The sequence below is a fragment of the Antedon bifida genome, chromosome 3, assembly GCF_963402885.1.
Source record: "Antedon bifida chromosome 3, ecAntBifi1.1, whole genome shotgun sequence".
Taxonomy (NCBI): Eukaryota; Metazoa; Echinodermata; class Crinoidea; order Comatulida; family Antedonidae; genus Antedon; species Antedon bifida.
In genome coordinates, this window is record NC_136228.1 from 2,557,487 (window position 1) to 2,583,044 (window position 25,558).

The following is a 25,558-nucleotide window of genomic DNA, read 5'->3' on the forward strand; positions in this document are numbered from 1 at the left end:
AATAATTACATTCAGAAGAACCTTCACTATATATACTTTGATATAATAATTACTATTAACAATAACAAGTATTGTGTTTAATACTTAAACCTTTAGGCATGCTATAATCCATATATTTGTTTAAGTTTTGAGAAAGAATATTTAAATTTCAAAACCAAATATGGTGAATTTGATTTAGAGAGTGTGAACTACTGTATTCTATTCGTTTTGCAATAAATGTTTTGAAATTATGAATGTTTTTTTGTGTGTATACACATTCGCGATCTTTGAAACTGTAAACAATCAATTGGTGCGTACGTAGCTGTGAAAAAGAGCCATATAGTACAGGTTGCTGTTCTACGCCGTCGAAATCACTTTAATATACCAATATTGTGTGAACAGGGAAATTGAGAAGCCAGAAAGGGTTAAATGCACTATTTCCACATGCTTTTGGTGGTTGGTGAACAACCTTTGCTTACTTAATCACTTAGGTCATAATTGTTTTCTGAGCATGTGTAGCGTCATATGAGTCATATACGAATTGGAAATTTTAATATAACGTAATGTTTCTATTTATAGCCTATCAAAAAAACCTCATTATATAGTCAATTGTATTACAGTCAGTGAGTTGCATACAATAGTGAATGGATTGAGCTACAATACATCGATAGAAGCGCCATATTGGTGGTGAACGTGTGATTCCCGAATTTGGGGGAAAATATCAAAGTGAATTGGTAAGTGTTCATTATTAACAAGTGATATTTTGTTGAGGGGATTAGGGATAGGAAATATAGAGCCTACTAAAATTGCTCTTTGTCTGGATACAGTATAGGCTACGTCGTAAAGACTAAAGTACAGGTATTTTGTATGCAGACGATAACCTACCACACTGCAGTTATTAACTGGCATCTTCATTTATCAACAGTTTGCTAAATTGGCTAGCCGTTTTCAGAAACCATGGCAAGTAAGCCTTATGATAAGGAAACCGAGAACTATTACCGACTTTGTTGTTTGCTGTTTGAGGCGGGTACGGAGGCAATGAGACAGTTTTTTCTTACACATGTCTCTGATGATGGCCAACCCCTACCACCAAATCAATTTCACGTATTCATAAAACAAAAGAAAAATGAATTTATCCGAACATTAAAAAAAGACAAACGCCAAAAAAATCTATACAAATCACAAAGTGAATTGTTATTCCCACCAGAAGAAGGAGAAGCTAATATAAACGAACTGGATATGACTTTATTAAACATTTTGATAAGTAATCTTTGCGTATGTGATAAAGATGAATTGAAAAAGGTTACTGACCTCAAAAACATCAGAAATGATCAGGCCCACAACAATGGCTATCGTATAAATCTAGCTGAGTTTGTCCGTGAATGGAGCCGTTTATCAGTTATTCTGGAAGCATTGGGAGTCAACCGAGTTGTGATTGATGACTATGCTAATAAGAATATTAATGAAAATGACCGAGAAATGATCATCACAAAAATCCAACAGGTTCTAGAAGATCTGGAAGAAAGAGTTGGAGACGTGGAAGAAATGGTTGACGGCATGGACGAAAGATTAGAGATAGTGGAGCAAAACCAACATGATCTAAGTAATACATTGATGAGACTAGAAGACACGGAGGAAAATAAATTTCTCAGTGGTAAATATTCATTCTGTCTGACCTTACAATTCGCAAAAAGATATTGTCTCTGTACATGTTAAAGTGAATAATGGCACACCTTAGTTTGAAAATATATTGCGGGGCGCCCTCACAATAATCTTTTGACAGCGTGAGTCTCTCCTCGCTGTCAACCGTTCAGAGTAACTAAATTCAACTTCTTTCAGTTTTATCACCCATCTCATTTTGTTCTCTTTAGGCAGCAGAGAGGCGGATGAAAATGATGGGACGCCATTCAATGAACAGAGCCTACCAAGTGAAAGTAAGTTACAAAAAGATACAGATTATGATATGAATGATTATGTCAGGATGATATTGACAAAGAATTGGTGAACACATGGACAGATCAACACAAAGAATAATGTCAGTAATAATGAAATAATAGGAGTCGGTAGTTTTTGCTATATGCATATGGTGGTGTATTCTAAAGAATTGATTATAGATATATACAATTATTGCGGTGTTCATGAATTAATGTTCTTAATCTTAACAACAATTATGATTTCAACAATTAACAATTAACTCTGTTAATTTTACTGTACTAATTTATTACATAACATTAAACACTTGCTCTTCTTCATCCATATAGATCTCTCTATGGACGATTTTAGGCAGTTGATTAAGGATTTCGCACAATGGTTTGACAGACGTAAACTCCTGAACAGGCTACAAGTTTTATTATTACAGTATTTTCCCAATAACGAAGCACTAAAAAGGGTTACCACTACAACCAAACTGCTAGCTCTTTTAGTTGAACGTGAGCTATTGAGTCAAACAAATCTGTCTCTCTTATACGACACAATAAAATTAACTGAACAATTTGGTTTTATTTCAACTACCAAAATAAAGCTTCGTGCTTTCGATAATATCAGAGAGCGTGAAGTAGTATCATTGTCAGCACATACAAAAGAGATTTTTAATCTTGGTAAAAAACTTAGTGACTCGGAAATCAAAACTCTTGATGGAAGATATAACTTCCCTGACCTGGAGGATTATACAGACAGCTGGAGTCTGATTTTGGATTTTGAACCACGAGGGTTGCTAAGTGAAAACAAAATGGAAGAGATTAAGGAAGTGTTGAAAAGATAAAAATCAATAGATTTGACTTTGTGGTTGTTTATCTGTAGTTTAATATGCATACAAACATTGGACTGTAATATTTTTAAAAAGTATTTAAAACATTAGTTATGGTAGTTGAAATTTTACAAGCATAAACTAAAAGCATAAAATAGTGTTTTTAATTAACACACTTGTGATGGTTACGTTATTAAGCAAAAAATAACTTTCCTGAAAACAAACAAATATCCAAACACCAATTGATCAATTATCAATAAAAAATGTATATTTAAGCCATTATCTTTTTCTGTTTTCATTGTTAAAAATGTTTATCATGCAAGTATGCAATACGGATTGAAAGAGAGCTAATATAGCTAGTTATGGTGTTAATTATATATGATGGTTAGGATAATGACTTAATGTATGTATTACCCTCTGTATTACCCCAAGAAGAGACAATTTAAGTTGATTAACTGAGGCAATAGTGTTTTCCATTTTTTTTGTGACATCTACCTCCATATCATAACCATTGTCAGAGTTTAAACTGTTAATGTACCCTATTGTAAAACTACACGGTGGAAACACTTCGCTGTTCCCGTTATTACTGATATAATAAGATGAATGATAAATCTATCAAAGGTCGTAATTGCAGCTTATATTTTTAATCTTAATATTTAAAAAAAGATATTTTATCGTGTTTTTAACATTTTAACATTTTAACTTTGTACTAAGAATTGTCCAGTCATTGAATGCCTTCTGTTTGGTACAAGTTGATGTATTTCTGCAATAAATACCTCAATATAAACTTATGTCCTTTATTTATATTATACCAGAGTTTTTGAAATTATTTCAAGATTTTAGAAATCATTTTGTTTGTTTTTTTATTTTTACAAAATTACAACAATAAATCTGAATATTAAATAATGAATAATTGAACAGATATGCAACTTGAATTCCGAATGAATAGGTATGCGGAAAAGAGAACAACATTCAACAGGTCAAAATCATGCATGGATTCATATCTACTATAGAATAATTACTTCCATGCGTAGACAACAAGGGACCACATTTTATTCTGATGAGCTATAGTGGAATTAAAATACATACATATTTACATTGGTAAATTTGGATTACAGTATATTGCCAAGTATTTTGTTCAACATGCCTGAAGCAGATACTGTATATCTATACATTATATTGGTCACTGAAGTAACTGAAGTACTGATTTTACAGCTTTTGCCTGCGACGAACTATTAAAATAGGCCTACAATGCATATTCAATTTAATTCAATTTTTGAACGTTTATTTCAATAATAATATGGTATAACGAGAATAATAAGTACAAAGTATAAGTATGAATAAGAAAATTACAATCATTATTAGCATGGGCCCTAGTTAGAACTTTTCTCACTAGAAACCAGAACAAAGACCCAAACATAAATTATGCTTAACCTAACCAAGTGATAATTATTATGTATTAATAATACTAAAACATTTTTTCCTAAAGTAATGATAAACAGCAATAAACGCTTTCGCAGGAGTACGTAAACGTTAACTTTAACGGTAGTTCAGCGACCAGCTGCGTTAATGTAAACTTGTTAACGTTTTGATTTCGTGCTTCGACAGGACCGTAGAACGCAACACTGTCTCGTGCACGCAACATATAGGCCTACCACTCGTATAAAATAAAAACAAATCAAACAAATACATTAGGCTTAGACTAGGCTCAGCTAGGCAAGTTTAAATCATGCATATTGGGTGATATATACTGTAGCATATTGCGATGATTCTTATTGTTTGGCTTAATTAAATTTACAATTTGTATTCTTAAATATTTTGCAGATTTTTAATGATTTCGATACCCTTCGGTTATCATTTTTGTTGACGCTATTTTTCAGAAATAAGATTCTCGACGCACGTAACTAAAGTTTTTCGTAATGCTTGCGCACGCTCAGATCGATTTTTTACAAAGTGGGCGGAGCTTGTCCGCTGCATGTTGGGAAATAGCGTTAAAGTTAACGTTTCGTTCCCTAACAGCAGCATGGTAATCTTCTAACAAATAGGCTTCTTATTTAAATAATGAATGGTAAGCTTCTTTAAACATAGATCCAGATTAACATTAATAAATTATCTAAATAATTATATATAACACAATACATAGGAATTGTGGGAAGGATACTAAAACACAATGATGCGAACAGTAATACGCATGTCACGATTGAAAAACGTATTATATGCTAGTCATCTATCGGAACGCCATATTGGTGTAGGACCTACGTATGAAACAGGTATATAGTCTAATATATTTGTTTATCACGTCCTTTATTTAGGTGAAATAAAGCCAAAAGCTAATTTGGTAAGTGATAATTAATATTTATAACGCTTGTATTTGATTTGTTGATCAATATTGGTGAGGATTAGGATCAAGATTCATTAATCACCAGGTTTCACAAACCAAACCATGGCTTGGAATAAGCAAAACGAAAACTTTGTGCGAATCTATTGGTTGGTTGTTGAGAAAGGGACTGACGCATTGAGACAGTTTTTCCTTCGATATCAACCGAACTTTGCCAAATTTATAGAAAAAAATAAAAATAGATTGAATAAAAAGAAGCTATCGAAGGAACAGTACAATGTATTATTTACACCGAAAGATTCTGATATAAACAAACTTGACAGGTATACATTAGATATTTTGATAAAAATGTTTTGCGTAGGAGCTGATGCCAAAGAACCAGTTAAAGAAAGTATAGAGGCAATGAAACAGTTTCTTCTTTCATCTCAACCGGACTCATTTTCAAAATTTATAAAAAAAAATAAAAATGAATTGGATAAAATGAAAGGTAGAAAAAAGCTAGGCCATGAACAATACAATTTGTTATTTCCGTGGGAAGAACCGGATATAAAAAAAGTTGATATTACTTTATTACATTTATTGATAACTAATCTGTTTGTACCTGATGATGATTTTAAAAACCTAGATGAGGAAAGTAAAGAGGCAATGAAAAAGTTTATTCTGACATCTCAACCGGACCCATTACCCAGATTTATAGAAAAAAATAAAACTATATTGTTGGATAAAATGAAGGGAAAAAAGAAGGAACTGTTACTATTACAGTTGAAAGAACCTGATATAAACAAACTCGATGATAATTTATTATGTATTTTGATGAAAGTTTGCTTCAAAAATATTAATGATCTAAAAACCATCAGAAATAATCTAGCACACGCTCATCACTATTTTATTAGTGACGATGATTTTGAGACAAAATGGAATCGTTTATCAGATATCCTGCAAGCATTAGGAGTCAGCGAACAAGACATTGATTGGTATCGTACTGAACCTATAAGTTGTAATGACCAACTGTTTGAAGAAAAATTACAATCATTTAAACATCAAACAGTTCGGAATTTTCAATCAGATGTAGAGATGAAGAAAGACACAAAGGATACTCACAGTGGTTAGTATCTCAATTACAATCTCATTCTTCCCTAATATCATTCTGTCGTAGTTGGTCATTTGCATTGATCATTCCTTTACTTACGAAGGTGGTGGGTGGGGTGTGGCGGGAGTTTTTCTTGTTTCTAAAAAAAAATATCAGTTCAGTAAGTGTAGTATCAAAATTGACCCGAGACATGTACGTCTACTACTTTTAGGTATACTTTGGTTTACAGAAAATGTTAGCATTTGCATTTATTGTATGTATCTTGATTTGTATTACAGTGTATGATAGGACGTGCCACATGGCAAAGGTGTGCGACGCGTGCTGTATAATAAGTTAGCTTTTCAACGTCGGAAAACACAAATACTAATTCAATCAAACCAGACCAAGCGCACAACTAGGAGGGCAGAATTAAGTTGGCGGAAAAATAACCGATGACGTCAACCAACCTACCACAAAAATCACGAGCAAGATGAAGCATTATGATTACATTGCCTAATAATGTCGGTACATAGGAAGAATTCGAGGCAAGGAAGCGAGACATTAACTGCGAAATAAAGATATTCGAAGAACTTTCATAGGCCTATACCAGAACATTATTTGGCTAATAAATAAATAATTTAAAACGACAGTAGGCCTAATGACATTTAAGATGAGTACATTGTATGTTCTTTTTTTACAATAAGTTACACCATACCTAATCCTTACTGTAGGCATATAATCGATACATTTAAACATACTTTGAAGTTTCGAGAAAGGCTCTTTCCAATTCAAGAAAATATGAAAATGACTCTACAAAAATATCCAAATTAACTCGACAAAAAATGTAAAACCATGTAAAATGTATGTATAAACAAAATAATATATGAAAATATTTTTTAAAGAAAATAAGTAAAAAAAGAAAATAAAAATGGAATGAACCCACATAAGAAAAAAAAAGTTAAATGAAAATTTGATGGGTTATACTGTAGATGCAAAAAAGGATAATCTGTTGGAAATAAATTTTGTAAACATTTAAAGATCAAAAAGATCAATGTTAAAGGATGAGAAAAATATTATGTTAACAGTAAAAAGTTAGTAAGTTATTAGTATAACAGAGAATATGTGTTGTTAAATGAAAATATGTTTGCATAGATAAATCCAAAGAAAAATAAAATGGGACAAACCCATGGGATGGATTTATTAAACATAAAAGTATTATGATTGTATGAAATAAATATGCATGTAGATGAAAAAAACAAAAACAACTATGTAAGACAAAATAAGCTTGTTAATGAAAATGTGTTATAGATAATATATATAAAAAAGGGAAACTATGTAATCAATGTGGTTAAATGATGATGTATGTATAAACAAAATAATATATGGAAATAGTTTTTAAAGAAAATAAGTAAAAAAAAAATAAAAAGTGGAATGAACCCACATAAGAGAAGAAAGTAAAAAAGTTAAATGAAAATTTAATGAGTTATAGATGCAAAAAAGGATAATCTGTTGGAAATAAGAACAAAAATATTATGTTAATAGTAAATATTTAGTAAGTAATGAGTATAACAGAAAATATGCATTGTTAAATGAAAATATGGTAGATGAAATAAAACAAGAACAACTATATACGAAAAAAATTAGCTTTTTAATGGAAATGTGTTACAGATAATATGTATAAAAAGAGGAAACTATGTAATCAATGTGATAATATGTAAACAAATTAATAAAACTCTTTAAAACAGTATATGTAAACAGATGATTAAACAAACATTGTTAATATAATAATATGTAGCCTATAGTGTATAGTGAAAAATATATGTAAAGAGAACATTTGTATGGAAATAAAAGTGGGATGAACCCACATAAGATAAAAAAAATATTGTTTTGGATTCATTTTGACTATTTTCTCTGTTGGTGTTTCTGCTGTTCGTATTGTGAACGTCACTATCAAATCATTAGATCAAGAGTAGTTTTACAACACAATATTGAGATTTATACTAACTTTATGTAGTGTATGCTTTTAAACAAATGGAAATATTACAATAAATAATATACAAGTATAATTTCCTTTGAATGAATTAGTAAAATATTGAATAAAACCAGTAAAAGCCAGTATTGCTATTTTTACATGTTGAAGAAAGTGTGCATTTAGCTGTAAAACCATCATTATGTAGATATTTGAAATTGTAAGCATAACAATTAAACATATCAAATTCAATAGTGACGCATTGGTTTGAAATACTCAGCCGATCATTCGTTTGTGGCATTCGGCAAGGAGTGGCTTGTGCTGGTAGAACTAAACATTCTACAAATCAACAAATGGGTGTATTCTCTGAATAACAAGGCCATATACACGGCTGCAGTCGCGTGCTCAAGTTAGTGTTTACCAACCGACCGACCGACATAGTGACCGACATAGTGACCTGTAGAGTGAAATACATGAACCGTATTTGCTTTGCATGCAGATGGTAACTTTAGGCCTAATATTACAAAGATACACTGACTGTAAGTATTCATTTGACTCCTTTAAATTAATTGATTTCATTTGAGATTTTTTGTATACCAAATAAAGTATAACAAATTCTATACTGTCGAAATGAATAAAATTAAATTAAACAAATTATTTATATATTATACTATATATATAAATCGGTCCAATCACCAAATGGATTGTATTGACATAGGATTACACACTAGTTTATTGAATAAAACCAGTAAAAACCAGTATTGCTATTTTTAGATGTTGAAGAAAGTGTGCATTTAGCTGTAAAATCATCATTATGTAGATATTTGGAATTGTAAGCATAACAATTAAACATATCAAATTCAATAGTGACGCATTGGTTTGAAATACTCAGCCGATCATTCGTTTGTGGCATTCGGCAAGGAGTGGCTCGTGCTGGTGGAACTAAACATTCTACAAATCAACGAATGGGTGTATGCTCTGAATAAAAATATCTGAACCTTATTTGCTTTGCATGCGGATGGTAACTTTAATATTACAAAGATACACTGACTGTAAGTTCATTTTACTCCTTTAAATTATTTGATTTCATTTGAGATAAATGTTGTATTTACAATGTTTGTATACCAAGTATAACAAATTTTATACTGTCGAAATGAATAAAATTAAATTAAACAAATTATTTTTCTAATATACTAATCAGTCGAATAGTTCTTAATTAAACTGTAGGATGTAGTGGCTCATACTGGTAGAAAACTACTAAATAGCTTCCACAGCAAGTATGAGGGTCATTTAAAAAATGAAAGATTAGAATATTGATAGGCACCTTTGTATTGAAAAGCATCAATGGAAAATGGTATTATCAGCCCTTAAAGATATATTGTCCTCCAAAAACATAGAAAATAAAGATTAATCAAATTGATTAATAATTATAGCTATTGTGAATAACTATTAACCGGCATCCCTTCAATCAGCTTTTAGAAACCATGGCAAGTAGCCCTTTTAATCAGGAAACAGAGAACTATTACCGAATTTGCTGTTTGCTATTTGAGGAAGGCACAAAGGCAATGAGACAGATTTTTCCTTAAACATGCACCTAATGGCCTACAACCGCACACATTTCACGGTTATATGAAAAGAAATAAAAAGGAAATTATCGAAACGTTGAAAAGGGGGGCAAAAAGCAAAATAAACAACTCAAATTGTTATTCCCATCGAAAGAAGGAGAAGCTGATATAAACCAACTTGATGTGAAATTATTATGCAAGTTGATAAGACATCTTTGCGGATTTAATGATATCAATGAATCTGAAAAAGATTGGGAAGTTATGCTTGATAATTCCGAATTAGCGAACGTTGGGAATAAATGTGTTGAAATACGATTGTTGTTTTTTGTGTCATAGTAGGCCTATACGTTTGCAAACTGGCGACGCGGCACTGTACGACATGCAACCGCGTGAAATGAAACTGTATGTTAAATATAAAATAATAAAATAGGCATATATAATATTTCCACATAAACTGTATTTAAAACAGGCTTTGTCTGATTTGAGTATCTGTGTAAAAAAAAGAGGCAATAGTGCTCCGGTTAAATGTTTTCTCTGTTACTGCTTTCTGTGTTGTCAACTCTAAGTAACTACTATCAAAATAGTTTAAGGTTCAACATCAACATCAACTTGAACAGTAGTTTTACAATTAATTGTTATATATTACAAAATATGGAGATTTATACTTACTGTGTTGTATGCCTTGTTCGACAAAATGAGAGCAGGTATTCTGATTGGACTCAAGGCGAACGCTCCTGTTATTACTCTATGTAATAAGAGGAGATGTTGAAAACAAAACATACATAAGTATTACAAGTATACAATGGCATGTTAACATAAGACAGAAAGAATTTTGAAACAATACATTTGAAACAATAATGATTAATCCAACACAAGATGATGCGTTATGAATATGCTGAACTAGGCATCATAAGAGATTAAGATCTAACAATTAAATGGTCATGACCTCCGAACATTCGATATAGGTCAAAATTGTTCATGAATTCATAGCTAAAACTCATACCTTCCATACGTAAACAATAAGGGGTGACGTTTTATTGCGAGAAGCTAACTATAGTGGATTTATTTGCATTGCCAATTTTCAGCGCATTTTCGTCTTGCACATAAGTCGTTATTTCACATTCAGGGTATGAAGAACAAAAACAATTTTTTTTGGTGAAAATTTTCAACATAGTCTGAATCACGGTGGTCTAAAATCTGAATTGATTAGAAATTGATTTTTACCATAGGCCTATCGCACGTAACCTACGTATTGTGGTAGGCATAGGACATTTTGTTTTAGATAAATCATAGAGTTTCACAACATCGTGCGTAGTTAAGTGACGAGACTATATTATAAAACATTTACATAACACAGTATACAGTACTGGCCGAGTGAGATTTATACTGCTTTTACCGCTGTAAAGAACTACGACGAACAAAATACAATGCATAATACAAAGAAAATTTGGGAAGAAAGAAAGGTCACGAACATAAAACACAATAGGTGATACGCACAATTAAGGATTTGAATTTGGAAATTTTGATATAACGTAATGTTTCTAATTATAGATAACAAATAAAGAACTCTTACATTCATTGGGTCACACCATTTATAGTCAACGAATTATGACGTATTTAGTCCTTCGAAGCGCCATATTGGTAGAGTTCGTGTAAACACAGAATAGACATAATACGACGTTTATAACGTTTTTTGTTGCGGTGAAATAAGACCAAAAGTGATTTGGTAAGTGTTAATAATAACAAAAAGACCGGTATTTGATTTTTGATTAATTATTTTGGAGTTTCATAATAGGATAAAACATTATTGCTTTTTGCGGGAAGGGAAATTAGCGAGAAGGATCAGGGATGGCCTACTAAAAAAAATTCTCTTTGTCCTGATACGGAATTTAAGGTTCTTTGATGTAGAAACGATAAACGTCCAATTGGGGGTAGAAGCAATTTCAGAAAAGGAAAGATTGGATTATTAGGTAACTTTATGTTGACTTTTAATGGTAAATATGGTATTGTCAGCCGTTAATAATGATTATTTTGTATATTTTATTTACACCTAAGTACCACTTCGGTTAGGGCTGGATACGATATTTAGAATTGCACTCGGATAAATAGCATCCACAAACCTAAACACACGATTGAGATTAGTCTAATTATTATATCTTATAATACCTAAATAATCTGAGCGGGCATAAAGCGAGACTGAGGTGGGTTGAAGGTCTAGCCTTTGTATTTTGCCATAAAGACTCATTAGACAATTCCAGAAATGGGCACATCAATATTACCCAGGACTCGGGTTGCTAGTCGTATTTTGGATGGGAACGGAAAATTAAAGATAATTAGTAGAAAATCCATTTTAAAAATCCTGCATGACACAATTGATAGTGATTACGAAAACTATATTAATGGCAACCCACAGAAATATGGTGACGAGTATGAACATAAAGACGATTTATTAATATAAGTGGATTTAAAATACGCATATTAATATACATTTGCATTACAGTATATTGCCAATTTATGGCGCACGAGGTTAACGTCGTAGTTGATAGAGATTGACCATTATGAATATCTCAGCACCCACTGGTCAGAAAGTGATAATTGTGGTCTCAAATTACTCGCAAAGTATATGTATACATATTTCTATTTACTTTAATGAACAACTTTTCACAAAAATGACAAAAAACTTTATTTTTGACCATTGGTCAAGAAAATAACCATTCCAATATCTCAGCAACCACTAGTCAGAAAGTTATAATTTTAGTCTCAAATTACTTGCAAAACAATACAACAGAAATACACAAAATGTTTTAAAAACACCTTATTTTGACAGTTAACCTATTAACCGCCCAACAATTTCTGAGATATGAAAAGTGTGCTCTAAGCCAAAAATGTTTGTGCCGGCTATATAGCAAAGGTCAAAATGATGGGTTTATTGACAGTTTTATGATTTTTATTACATTAGAACAAATATAAACATATACTTTGCGAGTAATTTGAGACCACTGTCTGACCAGTGGTTGCTGCGATATTCATATGGCCAATTTCTTGACCAGTGGTCAGAAAAGGTGTTTCCGTCCACTTTTGGCAAAAGTTTCCTATTAGAGTGAATAGAAATATTGGTCTTCTGAGTAGTTTGGCACAAAATATTCCAATACACCAAGTAGAGACCAACCAACATTGACCATATTGACGATTTGGCTCCTGTACCGACTAAGCATCCCAATTTTATTTTTCGGCCAACAGCAAAAAATTGATTTGTATTGATATAAGGAAGCAAAAAAACATTGTTAACATAGTTTTCTTGAGGGTGCAGTGCTCGCCTATGTCAGAATTAACCATAATTTATATATAGATGATGAAACGTTATATTTCCACTCGGCTGCTGTCGACTCGGGAAAATACAACCTTTCATTATTCACCTCATGCCATTATTTGTATCACTCCTCTCATAAACATTCATTATTTGTATACTTTGCCTCATTAGCATATATCAATTCTAGCTCAAGATTAACTTTTTTAGATCAAATACTGTACATATTGAAACATTTTTGTCTAAGGATCTTTTTCTGTTTTCTCTTGCTTTATGTTTACCACATGTTCTTGCAAATTCTGTTATTATTATTTTAAGTATGTCCCATGTCAATCTATGGGACATATTGTCGTGTATGTTTAACGTTTACATTTTCATTCTTCTAATATTTTTTTTAAATCATCTTGTAAAAATGACGTATTCATCTTCCAGCTACCTGGACTTTGTTTTTCAGCTGTGATATTGATATTTTAAAATATAGCTTGGTGGTCGGAATATAAAGAGGGTTTAGTATCATTCCATACTGTTGGCGGTTGTAACCATAATTTGACTTATCGACGAATTTAGGATGGCAAGGATTTAATTTCGTTCTCCAGCAATCCCAAAGAGAAACACGATGGTGTTGAGACAGAAAGAATAGACATCTTGGACTTGTCTTTCTACTTTTTTCTTCTTCATTTATCAACAGATTCCAAAATTGGCCACCAGCTTTCAAAAAGCATGGAAAGTAAACCTTTTGATAATGAAACCGAAAACTATTGCCGATTATGGTGTTTGGTAACTGAGAAAGGTACAGAGGCAATGAGAAAGTTTTTTCTTAAACATAATGGCCTACAACCGAAAACATTTCACACATTTATGAAAGCAAATGAAAATAATTTTAACAACAAATTAAAAGGGTTACACGAAACACAACGCAAATTGCTGTTCCCATCTGAAGGAGAAGCTGATATAAACAAACTTGATATAACTTTATTATGCAAGATGATAAGGCATCTTTGTGGATTTAAAAAAATCGAGGACTCTAAGACTGATTGGGAAGCTAAGCTTGATAATCCCAAATTAGCGAACGTGATTCACCTCAAGAACTTCAGAAATTTCCTAGGACACAAGCCGCACCCTCATATTACAGAAGCTGATTTTAAGGAAGAATTGGATCGTTTATCAGCTATCCTGCAAGTATTAGGAGTGAACGAAAATGAGATTAAACCGTATGCTTCTAAGATTATTAGGGAAACTGAACAACAGAAGATCATTGACGAAATCAAAAAGCTTAGGGAAAAACTGAAGGAAACTGTATTACATTCACAAATTAAAGAAAGAAATCCCACAGTCACAGTAGACCTAGCTCTAGACGACCAGCTACCAGGATTAGATATCAAAGTAGCTACCAGAACAACATCAGGTGGACGTAGAGTTCAAAATAGCGGGGAAAACGAAGACGTTCGAAGTACATTATCCGAAACAAAACTAGAAATAATGCAACAAACAAAAACACAATCTGTTGTCAAACATCTAACTGATGAGTTTATGATGAGAATGCAAGGAAACTTTCTTAAGGGTTAGTATATTATTCCTTTGTTGCATTTGTAACGATACTTACTTTTACAGACTATGGATAAGGTCTTTCCCGTTTTACAAAATTATTAAGAATAATGAAATAACAAGGAATAAGAATAATGGAATAAACTAGTTGCAATTTTCTCATTTCCCTTCTCCACAAGCGCCGATGTTAAGGTAGATATATACATTTTTAAAGATATGCCAATAAATTACGTACGTGCAACGTTTCGATCTAGATAATACTAGTATTCTGGCAATGACTAGTTGTTAGTTGTTGATGGGAGTAGCGTTGCTTGATGCTATGCAGTATACATAATCTATTGGTTATCTTTAATAATGTATTTACATAAAAAAAACCAGATGGAAACAGAATTATTTCAAAGATCTATATTAAGGTTTGTTTTTGTAGCTAAATATCTTATCTAATATTTTATCTATACAGAAAGAGGCGACGCTCTTCAACTTTGCTTCAATGCTGTTAAACAGAATTATCGTCAAACCAGGAACCAGATTCAGTTACTACCATGGGATCCTTCCAAAATTGTCACAATGGACACATTGTTTACAGACATAACATTATTTGTAGATCTACTTAAACCCGGCATACAACATAAAATTCCTTTAAAATCTTACCATGACATTTTCACACACATTGGTGATCCGATAACTAGGGTATTATGTTATGGTAGAGCTGGGATTGGCAAGTCAACTCTTATTAATAAAATGGCTTATGACTGGGCAAATGAAAACAGCAATTCACCAATAAAACGTTTTAAGCTTGTAGTAGCTCTCAGTATGCAGAAGATATCTCGAGATGAAAATGTTGTTGACGCTCTGTTTAAGCATCGTATTCTTACACAAGAGTATTGTAAGTATAAAGATCTGCTGAATCAGTTTGTCAAGGAGAATCCAGGTGAAGTAGCCGTACTACTTGATGCATGTGATGAATACAAACCACAGAGTAATGAAAGCCAAGGAAAAGGAGAAATCGTGAAGCTTCTAACAAACGAACATCAGAGATCAAGTGTTGTGGTGGTAACATCGCGGCCATGGAAGGTTGACGCGTTGAAGGAATATAGAGGTATCTACTTACATTGTGAGATACACGGGTTTTCGACACAAAACATAGGACTGTATGTCGACAAGTTTTTTCATGAAGACCCTGACAGTGGAAAGGCTCTAATAAGGTACTTACACGACAATGGCCTAATCACCGGTATTGCAACCTTGCCAATGATGACTATGATCCTTTGCTGGTTATGGAAAGTCAACGCACCAATGAAACTTCCAGAAACATTGAGTGAACTATATCAAAAACTGTTAGAACACATGATTATGACCCACTTGAACAAATCTAGCGAAAACAAGGAACAACTAACTAAATATTTGGAAAAAGATGTTGAAATCATTGGCCGCGTTGGACTGGATGGTTTATTTAATAATATGACCCTCACGTTTAGAGAATGTGACTTTAATGCTAGTGCAGAAATGGAAGGAACTACATCAAATAAGGTTGTTTTAGTTTCATGTAAGATTGGATTACTAACGAGAGACATGTCAGGGAATGTGCCACACAAAGAACAAGAAGACAAAGACACTGATGACGATGACTCTTACTTCCCAATAATAGAAAAGCTAGAAGAAAGCATGAAGCCAGCGGTTGAATTTTTATTCTTCCATAAAACTGCGCAAGAAAAGTGTGCAGCAATGTATGCTGCTAAACTGGCACGCCGTAAACCTGAAGAATTTCAGTCATACTTGGATAGAATAACTACCGTCAAAGATGCTTTCCAATTTGAGATGCTTCTTTTGTTCTTGAGTGGTGAACACATAGATGTTGCCAAATTGGTTTTAACCCACTTACACAAGATTTTTAAAAAAGAATTGTCTGTTAATAGTGATAGCTATGTGGCAGGCAAACTTTCATTTGAGGAAAGTATGCGGTTTCAAACATATTTAGAATTAGTTGTACGCTGTTACCATGAAAGTCAATGTCATGGTTCTCTTAATGATGTTATGGCTCTAATATTTAAACAAAGACACATTCGATTTAGTAACTTCTCTTCTTCAACCGCGAACTCACTTGGTTATCTTCTCAAATATAGCGAGGCTCAAGAAGACCCACCAAGGTATGTACACCTAAATATCGACAAAGTGGAATTGATAAACATCCGCCTTGAGACGAAAAAAGAGAAGAGTACTTTGTGGGAAATGTTCCCAGACGACGAAGAAGACGAATTTATCAGAAAGTATTCGGAAATGCCTACAGCAGAGCTCAGTCAGAAATTACGAGAGTGTCAGATGGAAGAAACGCTACCTCCAGCCTTTCAGGAGCCTGTTCCAGATTATCAGTGTTTATCTGGTATGAAAATGTCTCAAGTTACCAGCAAATACAAAGGAGACGCCACGGACATCAAAACAGTTGTAAGTTCACTCCAGAATGTAAACCTTGAAAAGATTACAATTCTTGGATTTGATATAAGTACCATGGCTGACGTTTTACCAAATGCTTTACGAAAGTCAACGCTCACTGTTATCAACCTTTCAAGTGCCAACGTTGGACCTGAGATATGCAGAACTGTTGCAACATTTTTGGAACAGACTCACAACTTAAAGGAATTGATCCTCAAAGACAATCCACTTGGAGACGGAATCGGGTTTCTAGCGGAAAGTTTCAAGTACATAAGAAAATTGACAAACTTGAATGTTAGTTACAGTCCTGTTACCGAACAAGGAATGGTTACATTATCGCAGACTTTACATGAAGTTCAAAAGATGGAAAAGCTTTCTCTATATCAACTATACGACGCAGCTAGTGATTCATTTTCCCAAGGAATACAGAATATGAAAGCATTAAAACTGATTACGCTTCCACTACAATGGATGTCTGATTCAGAGGCAAATCGAATTGTTGGGACAGCCAGCCAGTGTCGTCAGTTGGTGGAGTTAAAGATAACAGACATGACCAACAGCTGTGACTTGATGGTTAGCTGTGCCGCGGAAAATCTCATCGAAATGCCGTATCTGAAGATTTTAAGCCTGTGTGGTAAAAGAGACGAAGATAAGCTGGAGGAAATTAAAAAAGAATGTACGATTACAACTGATACATGCAACGCAGTTGTAAAGATGCTAGAAAGAATCGAATCTCTTGAAATTCTTCAAGTAGTCAGTTTATGGATGCCCAAGGATGGACTACAGCAAGTAGCAGTGGCCTGCGAAAATCATCCGAATCTGAATACTTTTAGGTAGGTCATATTTTCTTTAAAGAATTTTTTCCCAATAAGCAATCATTTTTTATAATTTTTGCATCATATTGCTGAAAGAGGATGGCGCCTCACAAGAGACAATTAAAACAACAGCAAAACAAACAAAATGAACCTAGTATCTGAAACATGAATAAATAAATATTAACGTTGTTTACTGTTTTACATAGATATTCTGGAGAGTGTATTCCACCTGGTATTGTGATTGAAAACTTAAAAAAGATTCAGCTCTGCTAAGACGACAGCAATCTTTATGGTAACATGTGGAAAGTCCAGATATTTACAAAAAGTTTGTTTAATGATGTAAGCTTATTGCTTAAACAAGTTTACAGTATACATGGGCTTAGCAATGGGTCAATCAACGTCATCTGATTAGTTTCCCGTTACATCAGTATTGTCACAAGAATAATGGTCCTTTTCCTTAAATACTGTATAATATAAATTATTCGTAACATATTTGATTAACGGTTGTTGTATTTCCGCACGATCTCAATTTGGACGAAAGGTTACCAAACTTACCTATACACTACGCAGTGGCTCTTCAACTGAACATTAACATAAAACCCTTGAAGTTAAAACATTATTTCATCTTTACGTGTTTTATAGTTTAGACCTAATCTTTGAATTGATTCATAAATTTCTAATGTCATTCTAATGTAATGTCTTTACTTCCGGACAAAACATTATTTTATTTATGATCTTTTGTTTAAAAATGATGCATTGATTATGATTTAAATAACATACGATAAAACTACTTCAAAACAATGAGAGGGGATCAAGGCATGGTGATGATCAAATAAATATCAAAAGGTTGAATCATGACTTATTTGGAATTGTATACTTATGTTATCTTTCTTTAAATGTTCTTTCTTTGACTGTAGGCCTACCCCTTTTATTTTTTTTTATTTCTTCTGAAAATGAATAGGTTAATAAACTTACGACATAATGACTTATATTCATTCCGTTCAAAAAAGTTTACTGTAATTGTATTATATTGTTTTATTAGTTGACATTACGATATATGCCTTTCATCTTATAGTGTACAAAGTACAGTATTCAACTTGTTATATGATTAATATGTTTTCCCCATGAAATAACTTTGAATACATGAGGATTGTAATAATGTAGTGTGTTATTATATGAAGCTTACCTTGTATTTGGTTACATACTGAATTTCTTTTAATTACGATGGCAAAGATAGACACAAGTGGTTAGTATTATACTGTTGTAGTTGGGCATAATATTGTACAAAAGGCTACATCTGAAGAAATACTTAATATTTTAACTAATTATTGAATTTATATTTGTTAATAATCATGTTGTTGTAATGTTGTTCATAATGCAATCATGAATTTACATTATTTATTTATTATTTAATTGTAAGGCATTTAATGATGAAAAACCAGAACTAAAACTCGTCACCAAAAATTAGGTGATCCGCAGTTTCTTAATAATTAATTAATGTTATAAATAAATTGGAATGCCTGTTAATTTAGTTAATTTCCCAACCAACAAAAAAAAGACAAAAAATATATTGATCATACATTAAAATAATTATTGATCTATACTCTAGTTTCATAAGGGTCTAGGAAAACTACCCCCTGGACAATACCACCCGGACTCATTATTATTTGATAAATAGCATCCACATACCTAAACACACGATTGAGCTTAGTCTAATTATTATATCTTACTGTATAATACCTAAATAATCTGAGCGGGCATGAAGCGAGACTGAGGTGGGTTAAAAGTCTGGCCTTTGTGTTTTACCAACATAAAGACTCATCAGACAATTCTAGAAATGGGCACATAAATATCACCCAGGACCCAGGTTGCTAGTCGTATTTTGGTTAGGAACGGAAAATTAAAGATAATTAGTAGAAAATCCATTTTAAAAATCCTGCATGAATTAAGTAATGTTTAGTAGATTAAGACTGAAATTCCACCACTTAATTTGAGAATGTGAACTAATGTGAGTTTACAAAAAACAACATGGCTTAAAAATTATAAACACTTCGGAAATATAACTTACGGACCAGATGAAGATAATCGTAGGTTCATGATATAATTGAACATTTTAATTCTTTTTATGTACTCTTTTTGGAAATAAATGTTTTGTAATTATTATGGTTGTCTATTATGTCGTAAATTATACACACTTTGGAACTGGTGACGCAGCTTGTACCACATCCAACTGAGCGTGTAATACCAGAGTGAAAACTCGTCCCTGGTAATACACACAATTTCCAGGTATAACACTCTTTGTCTGATTTGACGTAGCCGCAAAAAAGAGGTTCCATTCTCTGTTGTTGCTGTCCGCGTCCAATTAAATCGATAACTACACTAAACAAGGTCATATACATAGCTGTGGCGTGCTCAAGTTAGTGTTTACCGACCAACCGACCGACCAACCGACCGACCGACCGACATAGTGAGCTGTAGAGTCACGTTGCACGCTACTAAAAACAGTGCAAGTTTTCAAAATGAATATGAACAGCAGTTCTACAATTTGCAAACAAAACATTGACATTTATACTTACAGTTTGCATGCCTTTGTTTGACGAAAAAGCAGTTATTCTGTTGGGGCTTTTATTAGGTCTGTAAAGATAAATTACAAAAACATCAGTATTTAATAGCATGTTAAAATAAGACAGAAAGAATTGTGCAATAGTAAACAAGCAAGATGCGCTCGAATGAATATGCTACACTATTAGACCTAACGAAAGAGGTGAAAATCGATATTTTTACGATTTAGATGGTCATGATGACCTCTAAACATTTGACAGAACAAAATTGTTCCTAAATTCATATCTAGAAGTCATACCTTTCATACATAAAAATAAAGTGGTAACGATTTATTCTGAAGAGTATGCCTATAGTGGATTCAAAATAAGTATATTAACATAAATTTGAAATATATTTCCCATTTTGAACGCCTCTTTTTGACGTGTACATTTAATATTATTTATTATTTCACATTAAGGTATGAAGAACAAAACGCAATCGTGTTGTTTAAATGTAGGCGTGAATCACGGAAATTGATTTTGACCATGTTCGCGTTATCACACGTATTATTATACATTATAGTAGCGTACGCAAGTTTTATAATATAGAAACTGACTCTAGATATGATAATGTTGTCATGATATACAAATTGTTATAATATATAATTTCACAAAACCATTCTCGAGACTATTATCATAACATTAGATATAGTATATCTATAATACTTTCTCAAACAGGTGCGGAGGGCAGGCCTGGATGCCCCCGCACTTGTCCAATTTTATACTAGTATCATTAGACCAATATTAGAATATGCGGCCCCAGTTTGGGGATCAAATATTACGAAGCAACAGAATCAACAACTTGAACAAATTCAGAGAAGGGCCTTTAAATGTATTTTTCCGCATGCTACTTATTCCGATGCCCGCAGCTTCCTTGGTTTTTCTACCTTAGAAGACCGCCGTGTTCGACTGTGCAAGGATTTTTTTGTTAAAATCAAAGACCCCAGTCACAGATTGAATCATTTGTTACCGCAGGCTCCTTCTGCTGCTTATAATCTTAGAAGACTCCGTGAGTTCTGTATCCCTAGAGTTAAAACTAACCGTTCAAAAACGTTTATTATTAATCACGGATTATTCCAAAAATGGTAAACATTTTGTGTTATGTTTCCGCGACCTTCCGTACCTTTGTGTGTAAATATTATTGAAAATTTTTGAAGTTTTTAACATTTTTTAAATTTGTAAACATTTTTAATACTTTTAAATTTTTATCCTGCAGGCCTATGTCTTTAACAATTTGAATTTTATATTTATTGTTTTTATAATAAGTGATTTTTAATTGTAATTTTGTTTTAATTTTTTGATTGTATGTTCTACATTTCTGAATGTCTTTTATATTTGTATATTGCATTTTATTTTTCTGAGTGAAACGCTTTTGTTAAACTTCAATCTTTCGTTTGATTGCAATAAAGTTCTATTCGTATTCGTATAATAATAATGGTATGTGCTGGACCATGGATGTATGGTTGGACCAGGGAGGTGAAAAAATAATATTTAAAAAAAATGATTTGTTCACCTCCATGGTTGGACGTTGGTGGATTTCTGATCGTGAGATCGAATTCAACTCTCGCCGCATTGTTTGTATCCTTAGGCAAGACACTTTATTTACATTTCCTCTCTCCACCGTACCAAGGTGTATAAAATGGGTACCCGGTTAGATCAACTAACTGTGTTATGGGAGTAAGCCCTATGTTCCCATTCGTGTTTGATAAGAAAAAAGACCGGGGTAGTATTATGAAGCACTGTGCATTAAGCGCTATATAAGAATATTATTATTATATACTGGCAGAGTCCCAAGTACTGCTTTAGCGTTTAAACAACTGCAACGAACAAAATACAATGCATATAATACAAAGGAAATTTGGGAAGAAAGAAAGTTCATTGCGTATCATTTATAAAGAATTTTCAATATGAATTGGAAATTTTAATATAACGTAATGTTTCCATTTATAGCCTTACATTCGCTAGGTTTCATATGCTAGTCAATGGATTGAGTCACACCTATATATCGATCAAGCGCCATATTGGTTGTGTTCGAGTGAAACTGGTAGCTGACATAATATATTTGTTAATCACGTCCTTTATTTAGGTGAAATAAAACCAACAAGTGATTTGGTAAGTGTTAATTAAGAACCTGGTATTTGATTTGTTGATAAATATTGGAGTATAACAATCAAAATTCTTGCTTTCTGCGGGAAGGAAAAATATGCGAGAAGGACCAGGGATGGCCTACTAAAATTGCTCTTTGTCCGGATACGGAATTCCAGGTTATGATGTAGAAAAGCTAACCACTTCCACTGTAACTGTAGAAAGCAAGGCCAAAAGGGAAAGATTGTAATACGTAAATTTTACAGTGACATTCAACCGTTAATGCTGTATAGTTCTATTGAATAATTTGTATATATTTCTATAACTCACCATCATCATAATTTAGAATAGCACTCTATTCTAGTCTAGTCTCTATTTTATTCAAATTATTATTATAATATTTGTTTTTGACCAAAAAGACTTATCCAATTATCTATAGTGAATTATAGATCTAACGTACAAAACTCATTTTAAAAATCCACGGCACCATGGATAGAAGCGATGATGACGAACACTATATTTTCGACCACAGGGCGGTTTCCTTTATTTTAATTCTCCAATTACGACAGGGATGAAGGTGTTGAGTATGAAAAAAAAAATCATAAAAGACGATAACATATTTAAGTAGATCTGGTTATTGATCCTTATTGACGAACGGTTGGTGGTTAATGATCATGCACATCTTTTTATTTGTTAATGATTTCCCCACTACCAGCTACGAAATATAACTAGTATTTCATATTAATCAACAGGTTCCTAAGTGGCTATCGGCTTGAAACTGAAATCATGGCAAGTGATAATGATGAAATCAACAACTTTTTCCAACTTTCTTATTTGCTATACGAGGAAGGTACAAAGGCAATGGTGAAGTTTTTTCTTAATCATGCAGCTGATGGTGGCCTACAACCAAACCAATTTCAAAAATATGTAAACGACAATTTTAAAAATGAAGATACCTGTAAAAAGAAGCTAGGTAAACTATTTAAAGACCAATACAACAAGTTATTCCCAGAAGAAGGAGTCGAGGCTGATATAAACAAAATTGATATTAGTTTATTATTCAAGTTGATAAAGCATTCATTTGAAGGTAAAGGTATCAACACATCTGACTGGATAGGTGAGACTACGCCTGGTGATCGCATATTAGCGAACATTATTCTCCTCAATAAATTCAGAAACGATGTCGCACACGCATATTGCTATCGTATGCCTAAAGTTAAATTCAACACTGAATGGAGTAAACTGTCAGAAATCCTCCAAGTAGTAGGAGTTGACAAAAACGAGATTGATTTGTGCGGTAATAAGCAGCTTGATGACACTGACAGGCAGAAGATCGAAAGTCTATATCTCGGTAAGTATGCTAATTAATTGTCCAAAAAATGTTGGTGTTACATGTGAATATACACATCTTTAGCCTATATTTCCTTTTATTTTAGTACAAGTTTACAGAAAAATAGTGCAAAATGCGAGTTTCTATGCAATAGCCTAAAATGTTAACAATTGATGCATTCATTGAGAAGATTTTTTAACCCATGACTGAACAAGTGATATAAAGCCGTTAATAGTTAAATATACAGATAACCATAACATGTAAAATAGACAGGACAAATGTTGTACAATACAATTCAATTAGATCGTACATTACTTGTTTAAATATATACTTATAAATATATATTATAATTTGGTAATAATTATATTTTTATTGCGATGTTATTATGGACTTTTAAGTTCATATTAGAATTTAATCAGTAATTCGGTAATCATCAGTTTTACAAATAAAGATAAAAACATGGATTAGGGCTTATTTAAAAGTTATTGTTATAAGGATCACTGCCCCATTTAATTTCCACTTACATAAACTTTCGACCGAAAGTCAATTATATCAAATTCATACATAGTATTCAACACTTTCTTCATCTTATTCATAGATATTTCAGACGATGATTTTTATCAGTTGATGACGGACGTTAGTGAGTGGTATGATCAACGTGGACTCCTTAACAGACTACAAGTTCTATTACTAGAACATTTTCCAGATGATGAAGCATTGAAAAGGGTTACCAGTACATCCGAACTGTTAGGTCTTTTAACTAATAAAGGACTACTGAGTCGAACAAATCTTACAGTTCTGTATGATGTAATAAAGGTAACTGGACAATTTGGATTTGACCCAAGCATTAAAGATAAGCTTCCTGCTTTCAAAGATATCAAAGAGCGTAAGATAGTCAAATTTTCAGAACACACTCAAACTGTTTTTAAGCTGGGCAAGTCTCTTAGTGATTCAGAAATTAAGACTCTAGATGGACGATACAACTTTTCTGTCCTTAAGAAGTATGCCGACAGCTGGAATTTGATTTTAGATTTTCAACGTCGAGGGTTGCTGACTGAAAACAAAATCGAATCAGTTAAGAAGGTGTTGAAAAGAGGAAAATAAGGTGACTCTGCAGTGGTTTATATTTAACCATTAATTCAATTTATATAGCTATATAAATTATGGACTGAAATAGACTTACAATGTTATTATGTATTCATTCACCTTTTCCATTGATTGTAGACCTCTAATGAAACTTTGTATTTATTCAGTATAATTAAATTAATAGTCAGTACTTTTTAATTTTTTTATTTATCATTACTGTAGGTCTTTTAAAACTGATGTTAGGGTTAGGGGGTAAGGGTTATGTATATATTTTATAATTAATATTTTTAGTAAAAATCACTGCACTTTATGTGAACCGGCTGGTTTACTTGTTTAAAATTAAGTTCATTATTGATTAACAGTTCATTCAATTTTAATGTACTCTTAATATTCTTTTTCAATAAATGTTTTTTATAATTATGATTTGTAAATGGCAGCGCGGCACTATATAACATACTACCGAGTGTGAATTGCAGTGTGCCATATTTTCCTAAACTATATAATAGGCACATGTGACAAAGACGTTAAGGTGAGCCTAACACCAACAAAAGTTGCCGAAATAGTGTAAAAAAAAACCGTAACAGTAATATTACATTAACAATAACATCATGCAAACAAAATATTGAGATGTATAATTACAGCTTGTAAGCCTTTGTTTGACAGAGTACGAACAGTTACTTGCTTCTAGTAACTT

At 32.5% G+C, this 25,558-nt stretch overlaps 3 protein-coding genes across 3 annotated transcripts; all 3 read left to right on the forward strand.

Moving 5' to 3' along the window:
• Nucleotides 1–601: 601 nt before the first annotated feature.
• Nucleotides 602–3,448, forward strand: LOC144837829 (uncharacterized). Its single transcript, XM_078693103.1, has 4 exons — nucleotides 602–713; nucleotides 905–1,633; nucleotides 1,851–1,913; nucleotides 2,241–3,448. Exons 2-4 carry the CDS (start codon nucleotides 937–939, stop codon nucleotides 2,738–2,740), a joined length of 1,260 nt encoding a protein of 419 aa, XP_078549229.1. The 5' UTR covers nucleotides 602–713; nucleotides 905–936; the 3' UTR covers nucleotides 2,741–3,448.
• Nucleotides 3,449–5,168: 1,720 nt separating this feature from the next.
• On the forward strand, nucleotides 5,169–19,924 carry LOC144837370 (uncharacterized). The gene is made up of 4 exons (XM_078692443.1): nucleotides 5,169–6,168; nucleotides 13,662–14,534; nucleotides 14,979–17,781; nucleotides 17,970–19,924. The coding sequence occupies exons 1-4, from the start codon at nucleotides 5,169–5,171 to the stop codon at nucleotides 18,034–18,036; spliced, it is 4,743 nt and encodes a 1,580-aa protein (XP_078548569.1). The 3' UTR covers nucleotides 18,037–19,924.
• A 2,429-nt stretch (nucleotides 19,925–22,353) lies between these two features.
• On the forward strand, nucleotides 22,354–25,168 carry LOC144837379 (uncharacterized). Its single transcript, XM_078692451.1, has 3 exons — nucleotides 22,354–22,475; nucleotides 23,201–23,799; nucleotides 24,377–25,168. The coding sequence occupies exons 2-3, from the start codon at nucleotides 23,235–23,237 to the stop codon at nucleotides 24,880–24,882; spliced, it is 1,071 nt and encodes a 356-aa protein (XP_078548577.1). The 5' UTR covers nucleotides 22,354–22,475; nucleotides 23,201–23,234; the 3' UTR covers nucleotides 24,883–25,168.
• The last annotated feature ends 390 nt before the right edge of the window (nucleotides 25,169–25,558 follow it).